The sequence below is a fragment of the Canis lupus genome, chromosome X, assembly GCF_003254725.2.
Source record: "Canis lupus dingo isolate Sandy chromosome X, ASM325472v2, whole genome shotgun sequence".
Classification (NCBI taxonomy): domain Eukaryota; kingdom Metazoa; phylum Chordata; class Mammalia; order Carnivora; family Canidae; genus Canis; species Canis lupus.
In genome coordinates, this window is record NC_064281.1 from 9,059,807 (window position 1) to 9,072,379 (window position 12,573).

General features: G+C 47.8%; 1 protein-coding gene and 1 pseudogene across 3 annotated transcripts in view; both read left to right on the forward strand.

Annotated features, from left to right (window-relative positions):
- Positions 1-12,573, forward strand: part of FRMPD4 (FERM and PDZ domain containing 4) — a 566,595-nt gene that overhangs the window by 468,332 nt on the left and 85,690 nt on the right. For all 3 annotated transcript variants that reach the window (XM_025436476.3, XM_025436486.3, XM_025436469.3), the window contains exons 3-4: positions 4,746-4,906; positions 9,919-10,021. In XM_025436476.3, coding sequence (XP_025292261.1) covers positions 4,746-4,906; positions 9,919-10,021 — 264 coding nt within the window. The remainder of the gene's footprint in view (positions 1-4,745; positions 4,907-9,918; positions 10,022-12,573) is intronic.
- Positions 6,243-6,644, forward strand: LOC112652875 (60S ribosomal protein L38-like; annotated as a pseudogene).

A 12,573-nucleotide genomic window follows, 5' to 3' on the forward strand; every position in this document is an offset into this window, starting at 1 on the left:
CCTTCTTCTTTGTCTGTATTCTGTTGTAGTTTTGCCTCATGTGTATCAGTTTATAGTTGTGTTTATTGTGTCATTGCATTTGATAAGATTTTTCAAACTAAAGGTCTCAGAGCTTAGCTAGGATTTGTGTGGCATTTCACTGGGAGTTCGCCTATCGGCATTTAAAACAATACTGAATTTGTTTTCATTTTTTAAAAAAGATTTTATTTATCTATTTGACAGAACACAATCTGGGGCAGAGGGAGAAGCAGACTCCCCACTGAGTAGGGACCCTCATGTGAGCCTCAATTCCAGGACCCTGGGATCATGACCTGAGCTGAAGGCAGATGCTTCACCAACTGAGCCCCCCCCCAGGCACCCCTTGTTTTCATATTTTAAGAGTGAATGAGTTCATCATATGTGAAACCTATTCCTTTCTATTCATTGGCTCTAAGAGATGAAAAGAAGAACTATTGCTTTTTGATTACTGATTGTGTGCTAGGCATTGTGCTAAGCGCTTCACTCCTATTCATTTCATTTTCACAACTGTCTTAGGCGATTGTGACTGTTAGTCTCGCCATCTTCCAGATGCAGAAACTGAGGCACCGAGTCAGGAGGTAGTTTGTACGGGGCCCGCTGCTAGGAGGTGGGGGGTGCTCAGGATTCGGCTGTAGACAGTCGCCACAGTCTCAGTGCAGACCACCGCAGCAGTCTCACGCTTGCCCTGTACCTGGGTGGATGCATGTGTGGGTCTCTTGGGTAGACCATAGGTGTTAGCTCCTCAAAGAAAAAAATGGCTCCTGCGATCTACAGACATCAGGACCTCGAAGTTGCATTAGACAGTGTGCTCATATGTCCACCCTCAGTTAAACATCCTATGTGTGCAGGAAGGAGGTTCCAGAGTAGGAGTCCGGGCCCTGTCGGAGTGGCCTCCAAATATGTTAAAACCCCAGCGATTTCTTGCCTTCCCTGCCCCTCTCACCCTGGTGCAGGCCACCGTGCTCTTCTTTCAGGAGGGATGCAGTAGGCCCTGAAAAGCTCTCCTTGCTCCACCGGTGCCTCCCCCGTCTGTTCTCTGTGGGGTAGCTCGCAATCACATCACTTCTCCACTCAGAGCCTTCCAGAGGCTGCCTGTATCACCCCCTCACACCCCCTCCCTTATTTACCCCTACCTCGGAATCCTGGCCTCCCGGCTGTCCCCTAGACACACTGTCACAGGGCACAGCCCTTCTCAGGACCTTTGCACTTGGTGGTCTCTCTGCCCAGAACACTCCTCCCCCAGATACTTATCTGACCCCTGATGGAACCCCCAAGTGTCCCCACCCAGTGGCTCCCCGCTCTTCCTCCCGGCATTATTTTTCTCTTCAGTGCTTGTAAAGACCTGATATGCCATACGTCTTCCTAATTTCTTAGTTCATTTTCTGTCTCAGAACACCAGAGTGAACATTTTATTATTTTTACTCTGTTTTGGTTCCTGTTGAATCCCTGGAAGCAAGAAGCCTGTGGGCGTTCAATAAGTATTTGTTGACTAAATGAATGCATTATGGAGTTGTTTCAGAGAATTAAATGAACTAACATATGGAAATAATTTCAAAAATTGCTTAGCATGAAATTAGTGTTTAATAAATGTCAGGTATTAATAAAATAACAATATTACAGTTATTGAATGAATGATGAATTAAGAATTGGAGGCTATTACTCTATCATGCGGTGGGAAGAGGATAATCAAGCGATAAATGCTTTCAATATCCTAACCTGCACTTCAGTAGATGCTGGAGGAAGTGGTCCAGCACATCGTTTGTGTCTTTTTTCCTGTTGCCTCGAAGCAGAGCCAGTAGCCACCCCTCCCTGAGCAGGGAATGGTCCCTCGTCCTTGCTTCACTTTGGAATCCCCCAGAGTTCCTTTCAAAATCCATCCTGCCAAACACCCCCGGATATTCTGATGTGATGGTCTGGAGCGAAACCTGGGCATTAGGACTTTTTAATCCTTTCTGGGTGGTTCTAATGTGCAGCCAAGTTTGGAAACGGGTGCTGGAAGCTTTTCCCAGACCGGCAGTGGCACAGGGCAAAGCCTTCCCCAGTTCCTTTCTACACTTGGAATTGAGAGTTCAGCCAACCAGGGTTCGGTTCTCTGTTCTGCAACAAGGGTGACCATGAGCTGGTGGTTTCACGTCTCCAACCTTCTTCATTTAGAATATGTCTTCTGTGGATTATGATGCCAATTAATAGCTGAAGGCCAGACCCTAAAACGGTGGGCATCCCCTTCTCTTTTTTCCCATTATTCCATCTGGGGATGAACAGCAAGTAGCTCAAGAAGAGCCTGCTCTGAGATGCTCTCTTGTAAGGAAGACAGGACAACAGAACAGTGTCCCCCATGCCCCAGTGGCTCCTTCCTCCCCCAGGTACACACAGCCATGCCTGTGACAGGCCTGGGAGGGATCCATGTCAGGGGTCACGTTCCCACCAGCGAGGCCTCCCTGGGGAGCAGTTTCTGGTCCCAGCATCCTGACCTGTTCCATATGACTCAGGCCCTCCCTGCCAGGAGCCCAGTGGAGGCTCTGGTCCTGGACGCTGGGGCTCACTCCGCATCCGTTTTGCTGGTTTAATCAGGGCCTTGAGTTCTGTCCTGGAGACTGCTGGCCTTCTTCATGTGACCTCATGCCCCCAGGTGGCCTGCTCACCTCCCTTCATCCGGAGCACATGGCCCACCACGGTAGCCATGCCTCCCCTCTGGCTCCCGCCAAACACCTGCAGCAGCACAGAAGAACTCCGTTCCCCTTTGACCCTATAACACCACCCCTCAGAGCCTGGTCGTGCCTGGAATGGTGGTGGGACACTGGAGCTAGTACACTACCGGGGCGAGCTTCTCGGGTGCGTGACCCAGGACATCCCCCGGGGCCCTGGGCAAGGGTGCACATTCTGCTGCCTTGAAGTCCTTAATTACGTTTGGATGAGGGGGTCCCGTGTTTTGGTTTTGCACTGTCATTGCAAATCATGTAGCTGGTCAAGCGCGTGACACTTGGGAGACCTGGTGTGAGTTGCACCTGGCTTACCTCTGAGAAGCGTGCGACCTTGACCCAGTTATTCTTCCTGCTTTTGGCGTTGGCAACGAGGGTGCCGTGGGGTCAAACTGCCGGTGCTGTGGGGTGTTCTGAAGATGGGATCGGGTAACAGATGAGTGTCAGCGGGCAGCGCATACCACGTTAGCTCTCAACGCTTCTCTCCCTCTGAGCATTCCAGACTGCGAGCTGCTAAATGAAGACACCTCCTTTCTGATTAAAGGGGATTTTAAACTTTTATTTTCTTAGTCAGTGGTATATGCCTATAGCACAGAATCCTGGAGGGTTTCCGTTCATTTTTCTCAAATCTTATTAATTACACAAAAAGACCACAAGAATTCATCCTTCCCAGTCGTCGTCTTTTTTTTTTTTCCCCATTGGAACAATGTATTGTCTACGTGGCATATAGAATAGCATCTTTCAAGGTATTTAGAAATGATCTTCTTTTACTTATTGAACATTAGAGAACCAAAAACTTGAATGAAGTCCGTGTTGTTGAAATAACAATGCCTTACATTTCTTAAAAGAGGTTTCTAGCGTTCAGACTAATAACTCTTCCCTCAAAAAAGGCTGCCCTGATTACTGGACAATGGTGAAGACTGCATGAAAAGTCACACGAGTGGGTTTTTGACACGATACTCTGGCACACGAGGCATGGGCCCTGTGGGACAATAAGCTGCTATTTTGACATCAGCTTCCGTCCGGGGGTAATGCAGATAATAACACCGGCCTGGCTCCTTCCTTCCCAGCTTGTTTTGTGCATCCAATGAGATCTTTGTGGGTGCATTTTGAAAGTGTGTGAACGCCACACTTATTTTGAGTTTAGACGACTGATAAAACTTCTGAGGTTAGGTGGTGAACAAAGAGATTCATTTAAATCATTTGAAAATGTCTCCAGAAAATAAATGCCAAGAGTTCATTTCTCATCTTTTTTGGAAAGGGGGAAATGCGGCTGACGCTAGGATAACCTATCACCACCAGTAGGATTCCCATCACTTCACTTCCACTGGAGCCAGAAGCCATAGACCCTACTTACTGAGTATCCCGAATCCTCTGAGGCTCTTTCTCAGCACACCAGTTATAAATCGATAGTGTTCCACAAAGAATTCTCTCTCTCTCTCTCTCTCTCTCTCTCTCTCTCTCTCTCTCGGTTCACTCAATTATTTATTGCGAATCCACTCTGGGACAGGTACTGTTGCAGGCAGCCGGGATAAATGAGTGAAGGAAACCCAGTTCCTTGCCCTCGTGGAGCTTACATTCCAGTGTGGAGAGCCAAACGATCAAAAGAAGTCTTATTTTATCGCACATTAGCAAGCGATTAGCGCTAAGAGCAAAAAAGTAGAAGAGGGTACGGGGTTCGTGGGTGCGGGGGAGCAGGCTTGCCGAGTGCGACTTTGTGGCCGGAGGGCCACGCCTGAGCAGAGGCTGGAGAGCGCTGAGCACGTGCCACACACATAGCTGCAGGATCAGCATGCCAGCTGGGGGGGAACAGCCAGTGCAAAAGCCTGAAGCAGAAGCGGCTCTAGCGATTTCAAGGAATTAAGGAGGGCAGGCGAGAAGCATGACCACGTGCCTTCCCATGTCTTCCCCACGCTCTCCCAGACAGGGAGCAGAAAGTTTTGAAACGGGAGAGGGGATGCGATTGCCAAGCCACTGCCAAGCGCTTACGCTAATGCCACTTTTCCTTTGTGTGTCCTTTTCCCACAGTCACATGACGCAGGGCATCCCGTTTGACGACCCTCGCTTAGAGAGCTGCCAAATCCTCCCTCCGGCCCCTCGGAGGGTGGAGATGAGGAGGGACCCCGTGCTGGGCTTTGGCTTCGTGGCCGGGAGTGAAAAGCCAGTGGTCGTCCGCTCCGTGACACCAGGTAAGCACCCGGGCCACTCCCGGGCCCCTGGGGTCACCCGCCACCTACTGCTCCCTGTCCGGCTGTGGAGCCTCGCGGAGTCCTTCCAACATCTGGGTGTGAACCGGGTTTCAGTTACCAAATGCATCGTATCTTTTGACTTAGGAAAACACTGATCTATCAGTTGTAACCATGGAAATGACCCACTTCTTAAAGTAGGAATGCACATCAAAAGAGGCAGGCGCTGCACTGGATTTCACTAAGTTCCCGATAAACCCCTTAGTGGGGGGAAAAGAAAGGCAGAAAGTGACATTTAAGTCGCAGAAGGATTTTAGTCATGGGAGCGGTTGGATCGTTCTTTGTAGATGCGCTCTTCTCTCCTGAGTCGAGGCCCAATAGAGTTCTCCACCCCGAGGCTGCGGAGCCGGCCCGGGTCACTGACTTTGGCCGATGGCATATTAGCAGAGATGACACTCGGGGGGCTTGAGAGGTGCTTGCACGCTTGACCTGCTCGATCGGGTTTCTGTCATGGGCGTGATGGGATGGGAGCGTTTCCCTCATGTGGCTGTCACCTGTTCAGCCCGAGCTCCCATTTGAACACGTGGCACTACGGGCCTGCCGTGTGGAGGTAGACGTGGCCTGGCCTGCACCAGCTGGTCTGTGGTCATCCCAAAGGCCCATCTGCCTGAGAAGCAGTGACGACTGTCGGCCAGCCGACGGCGTTTGAGGGCAGTTTGTTACGCGGCAGTGGCCCACTCATACACGCCGTGGCCGGTCTCTTGTTCTGCAGCGTGATCAGATCATTAATGTCCTTCACCTCCGTCTTTTTTTATCAGACTATACACACGTTCGACTCTCAACACAGTTGAACATTGCCCTGGGGATGCAACTGCCCGAAGTGGGCTGCCCTCTGCCTTTCCAGAAACAAGGCTCTTTTAATGATTTCTTTCTTCAAGATACGCATCTATGTGCTCGTTTTAATGGACTTGTATTGGATTTATTTTCACATTAAAAGGAAATTCCCTTGCATGCCGTTCCTCCCCCGGGCTGGGCAAACCGGTAACAGAGTCACAGTGGTACAGTCCTGTGGTGCCACGCAGAGCGCCTGGGTGTGATGCACTCCGAGCTCGTCTCTGCCCCCTATTAGATTGTTTTTAGCTTCCGCCTTAATTCCTTTGCATTTCAGTTTGATGGACACTTCTCTACATCACCTGAATAATGGGGACCATACTCGTATCTGTCTTTAAGGGCTCGGGAGAGAACAAAATACATTATAAGAGTGCAGGTGCCTTTTCTCTGCCCTCCCGTCTTGCCAGTTGCTGTGTCAGCCATACAGTCCCCTGCTCCCCTCCTCACCATGCCTCGAAAAATTGAAGGAATCAGAGACCCTCTGCTCTTGGCCAGGCGAAGGGATTCCAAACCTGTCAAGATCAAGAAAAATAAGGATAATGTGAAGTTCAGAGTCTGAGTGCAGGGGCACCTCGGTGGCTGAGTGGTTGACCTTCTGCCTTTGGCTCAGGGCATGATCCCGGGATCCTGGGATCGAATCCTGCATCGAGCTCCCCGTAGGGAGCCTGCTTCTCCCTCTACCTGTGTCTGTGTCTCTCATGAATAAATAAAATCTTTAAATAGATAAATAAATAAAAATAAAGTCTGGGTGCAGCAGAAACCTTTATACCTTGATCATTCCAGGCAAAGAGAAGGCAGAGAAGTGACGCAGTTCCTGCCCCCAGGTTTGGCAGTGAAGGAGCTGAAATGAAGGTGGTACACTGACTTGAACCGAATTAAGATTTTTTAAAATTGAAAAAATAGTTTAAAAAGAGCACCAGGTACATGCTTCCCATTCCAAAACATATTTATTGTTATTATTACTGAACTCTAAAATATTTGGGCTTCTGAGTCTGCCAGTTAAGGAAATTGAAAGGCATCTACTGAGTAGTATAGATCTCAAAAGTTAATAGTATTTTTCATTATTTGATATCATTCTGGCCCAGGGTGAGCGCTGCAAACACGGTCAACCACTTCACAGACTTGTTCAGGCAGAAGAGGCTTCCTTTTCTATCCCACCACTGACTCACCACACCACTTGGTCCTGTTTGCCCAGCTTTTTATTTTACTAGCCCCAGGTCCCACCTCAGTTCTCTGTGTGGGATTGTTGAGCTCTACGCAATTTAGAATTTCATTCTGAAAATGAAAGAGATTTGTCGCCTGCTGTGATAACAAAATATTACATATGCGTTGTAAAAATCCTACAACGTAGATCGTATAGAGGAGAAAGTTAAAACCAAAAGTCGCCCTGAGCTGCTAGTCCTCGGAGTGAACCATTAGTAACACGTACATAGAGGAGACAGTTCTGTGCGTGCATATGCATATGTTACGTATCATATGTATGAGATATATGATGTATAATCGGTGGGTGTGTACACCTTTTTTTTCCCTAAGTGGGTTAACATTTGACATGCTGCTTTCTGATAATGGGACACTATAACCTCTCTGGTTCTGAGATTCTCTAAAGACTAGGTCCTCCCTAGAGCCGACTGGAGATTTGAGTATTGTTTTGTATTTTCTTGTATTGCTTCACTCCTCCTTCAACCTCTTTCCTTTTTCACCCTCCACTCTCCTTGGTCCTCCACTAACACCTAATACTCGACAATTTTGAGAATAGTGGACAAAAGTGAAAACAAGTCAAACAGTACTGTTACCAGTCATTCTTAGGTGTGAAAATACTGGTCGAATAAGTTGTGTCTTTCATAAAAATGACTGCTGAGGTCTCAAATGATTTCTGTGGCATGACCAGATTTTTTGTGCTCGACAGCCCAGCCTTCAGAGCACAAGGCACAAGACAATTCCCTGAAGTATGTCTCTGCTTCATATTCTGGATGGAACCGTCCTGCTTCCCCTGAAATTCTTGGTTTTAGTTGCTCGATTAAACAAGAATATTTCCATTTGGCCAAAGAAGCATAGGTCAGATGTAAATGTACGTCCTATTAATCTGCAAGTGGTTTTCCCAGGAAAGTAGTTAAAATCCATTAGCCAATTAGTGTGAAAATTTTTCTGTATTTGATCAGCATCTGATTTCTAACCATTTGTTGGACTGAATTTGAGTGAATGTTTGCAGATAATCCAATGGTTATATAAACTCTCTCAAGTGATTTTCAAATTTTCTTATGTGTGCAAACACTGAATCTCAGTTTCCACATCTCGAAGTGAATATTTTTTTATCACTGATATGAGGAAATATTAAGGTTTTCCCCACTTTTTTACTACCCAGAAAGATTTGTTTATCCTCCAGCTTGAGTGACACATAATGCCAAGTGTCTGGGTGGGTGGGAAGCATCTGAATTACTTCGAGATCCCATCTCTGGGTGTGAAATGTTCATTCCAATTACTAAATAAAGTAATAGCAATAATATTTGAAAGATAATGTTTCAGCTGCACTTACTACCCAGTGACAGACCTGGAAATGAAATTATAGTACCCCATCAATATTTGGGAGGTAATTACATTAGACCAGTAGATAGTTGATATTTATAGGTTTTATTTAATCTGGATGTATGCTTCATGCAGTTGTGGCTTTATGTATTGAGGGACCTGGCAATGATCAGTTTTTAAATTATAGGAGCAAGTTCAAAAGAGATGCTGGCCACCTGAACTTGAAAGAGTCCACAGACCTAAGCTGGGACCCTGTTCTACCCTTTAGTCCAGTTCTTCAACCTGTGTGAGCCTGAGGCATCTTATTATATGGAAGGGATCAAAGTGTCAGCGGGATTCTAGGCAAAGCATTTAGCCCCTTGCCTGGTACATAATAGATGCTCAACAAATATAAGTTCCCTACGCCCTTGCCAACACAAGCAACAAAGACCATGGTGGGTCAAGACCAAAACAAAAGCCATCTGGCATCTTGTGTGAGCATGGACACACACACACACACACACAGGCATGGTCCCAGCCACAAAAATAATAAAACATCCTCATCCCCCAGCTGATAAGAGTATTTGCTGCTTCCTTAACCATCCCCGCCTTAGCTCTGCTTCCTTCCCCCCACCTTTTAGGCATGGATGATTGAAGACGCTCCCACTTCTTGAACCCTCCCCAGAAGCACATAATACAGGGGCCTCTCGGTTCCCCACAGTATGTGGCCTCCCTAGTTGTGTAAACGAGGCTTTGTTCAAATCCAGGAGTGCCCAGGTTATGGCAGCTTTGGCTGCACGTAGTTGGTCATCCATCAGGGGCAATACGTTCTAGGGGCTTCCATACTCAAAGTATCATCAGTTGACCAACAGCCTCCAGAGCCCTTGGGAGCTGGCAAGAAGCACACTGCCTCACCCATTGTTCCTCCAAATTTCCTGAATGAGTCTGCAGGGCAACAAAGTCCCCAGGGTCATGTGTGCCCGTTAAAGTGTGACAGGCTCTGCTAGGCTGCTGTGTCTCAAGCCTGCCTGGGAAGTTCTAGAGAAATAATGATGTCTGATTCCCACCTCCAGAGAATCTGATTTAATAGGCCGGAGTGTAGCCTGGGTCTCTGGAGCTTGCCCAGAGCTCTCTAGTTCTCTTTCTTTCTTTCTTTCTTTCTTTCTTTCTTTCTTCTTCCTTCCTTCCTTCCTTCCTTCTCCTTCCTTCCTTCTTCTCTTCTTTCTTCTTTCTTTCTTTCTTTCTTTCTTTCTTTCTTTCTTTCTTTCTTTCTTTCTTTCTTTCTTTCTTTCTTTCTTTCTTTCTTTTCTCCCTTCCTTCCCTTCCTTCCCTTCCTTCCCTTCCTTCTTTTCCTCTCTCTTCCCAATGTGGGGCTTGAACTCATGACCCTGAGATCAAGATTCACGTGCTCTGCCGACCAAACCAGCCAGCCCCCCCTCCCCAGTTCTTCCTAATGTCCAACCAGGGTTGGGAAGGATGACTGTGTAGAACTTGAACGGGTGGTTGGGTTTTGTTTTGGCAGACAGTGCCCGGCGCTTACAATGAATGGTGATGGGGCGAGAAGGACTCGGAGGGATTGGCGATGGTCTTCTCACCTGCGCTTCGTTCTCATTTGTCTCCAGGTGGCCCCTCCGAAGGCAAGCTGATCCCGGGAGATCAGATTGTAATGATTAACGATGAGCCAGTCAGCGCTGCGCCGAGGGAGCGGGTCATCGACCTGGTCAGGTGCGTGACTCCCCTGGGCCCTGTCCTGCTGCAAAGGCAGACCTCGGGCCCTGGAGGAAGGGCTTCCCGTGAGCCAGTGTGGGGCAGCATCACAAGTCCCTGCCGTTCACCTTGACGGGGCTGACACTGACCTCTAAATAGAAACAGGCCCCCTAAAGACAAAACACCTAACTGCCCGTTCTGTGTTAACAGCCAGGGTGCCTGTGCCTCAGCTGGAACGCTCCTTGACTCCTACTTCCATTGCTCTATCCAAAGGTTGCATTTTCTTCCCCTTCCAAAATTACTGACACGTTGATATTGCCTCATCAAGGGGATCAAAATGCAATACCCGAATTCCGTATAAGTGATGAGTAATTTTATATAATCTCATGGATACACAAACATACAGTTCACTGATTTTTCATACTTGACTGAGTGATTCATTACTGAATTGTGAATCATCAACCGAAGCAAAAGGATAAATAGGTCAAGGATATGACTGTTTAAAAATGTGCTTGGTTTGTTGGTTTAGCTTGATCATAGATGTAAATAATTTGTCGTGTGATACTCTTAGTGGAGCAGCAGAAAATATTTTATGTGATGTTAAAATATTGGTCAAAAGATTCTTGAAGCCCCCTGGAGTTATTCTCCCACAGTGTACTTAGGGCAAAAACGGGTCATTACAAGTTAGAAATGAGGCTATGCCTATTGTATGAGTGGATCCACTTGGGCTCCCGGGGTGTTGAGGAATGATGGGTGGGTGACACCTGTCTTTTATATACTGATTTTTTTCAAGCAAGATTGCAGCAGAAGCTAAAGCTATTACATCTAAAAAAAAAAAAATCTAAAACTACATCTTAAAAAAAAAAACCCCAAAAAACAAAACTACATCTACACTTTGAAAAGGCATTAAGTGGAGTGTTTCAGGGGCTTTCAAGAGAAAGTTTCTTTCCCAAGGTTTGTTCTGCTTCTGCTTCTCAGAGAAACCCTGGAGGGTCCCGCTTCCTTGGGAGGACTGGGAGAGGGGTAAAAAGACAGAGAAATAGAAATAGAAGAGGCTTACTTTAAGGGTGAGCAACCGTTCCCGTTGAAGCCCAGCAAGGCCCACATCCCGGGATGCCTCTCAGTTCCAGAAGGGTTGGTCACCCTACCTTACAGTGTAGACCCACTATCATGGAGGCTTTGCAGCTGGCTGGCCAAGTCTTCGTGGGGCGTCCACATCTCCCAAGGGTTCCTCCCCAGGCTGTTCATCCATGTGAGCAGTCACTGACCATGCTCCGTCAGACTTACCCTGCATCAGGAATGAGACCTGGGGACACCTTCAATTTTCCTGGGGGCCAGGAATGCAAGAATCAGGAGTGACTCTGTATTTTCAAGCCCTGGGAAGGGAGTGGCAAGGTTACCATCTGGAGCCCCTTTTCTCTCGAGATGCTTGTGGACAGACCTCATCCAGGCAGGCTCTGAGCCTTCGGTAGGCCTGAATCTTGGAGTGCCTTGTTTGGGCCTGAGGGCAGGCCACGGGGTTCTCTTGTTCTCCCCTGGGCGCACCCCTCTATAATCAGTTCTGTTCATCTGGGTGCCCGGAGGATGGTAGAATGAAGGTGGCATTTTTGGGGTGCTGGGGCTGACTTGCTCGCTGTAGGACACAGCCAGCGCAAAAACCATCCAAAAGCGGGATCATTTCCCAGCAATCCTACCAGGGCATCTAGAGAGATGTTTCTCCTAACCATTTTTTTCCTTCTGCTTCAATGCACTTTGAAGCAAGTGACCTCACCATAAACAAAGTCTCTATAGAACTTTCTATGTAGCAGGGCTCAGCCAGGATGTGTTGACTAAATGAACGACAGCTCACAGTCCACATCCAGCCTGCCACCTGTTCCTGCACAGCCCATGAGCTAAGAATGGGTTTTACCATTTTTAAACGGTTGGGAAAAAAATAAAAGAAGAATATTTTGTGACACATGCAATCCATGTGAAATTCAAGTTCCAGAGTCCATAAATAATGTGAAAACAGTCACACGCCATCATTTATGTGTTGTCTCAGTGTTTTCTCCCTACAGTAGCAGAGCTTGAGTGCTTGTGACCGACGCCTCTCGAGCCCTTTACAGGGAAAGCTGGTCAGCCCTTGTTTCAGAAGATCCTAAAGTCATCAATAGCATTTTCTTGGCGATCCCTGCACCATGCCCACATACTTGATAAAGAGGTTGTGCTGTTCAGAATGGAAAGCACGGGTGCTCTTTAACCATCATGAAGTTCTTCGGGTCCTTAAAACTCCCATTGGCTTGTCAAGACCAGCCCCTGGGTCAGAGGCCCGCAGGGCAATAGAGAGCCGAGGCCTTCTTGCCAAACTGCCCACGTTAGAGCCGCCTCCCCCTTAAGTCAGCTGTGGCTGCTCCTCTGCCTGGCCTTGGCTGCCGACTCGTCGTGTGTCATCGGTCCCGTGTGCCATGGCTCTCCCATGGAGCTCATCCATGAATTCTCTGGTGGCAGGAAAGGAGGGCATCCCGCGGAGCCACCGCACTGCACAGTACCGTGCCCGGGGGCCTGGCGCCAGTAAGACCAGCCACTCTTTG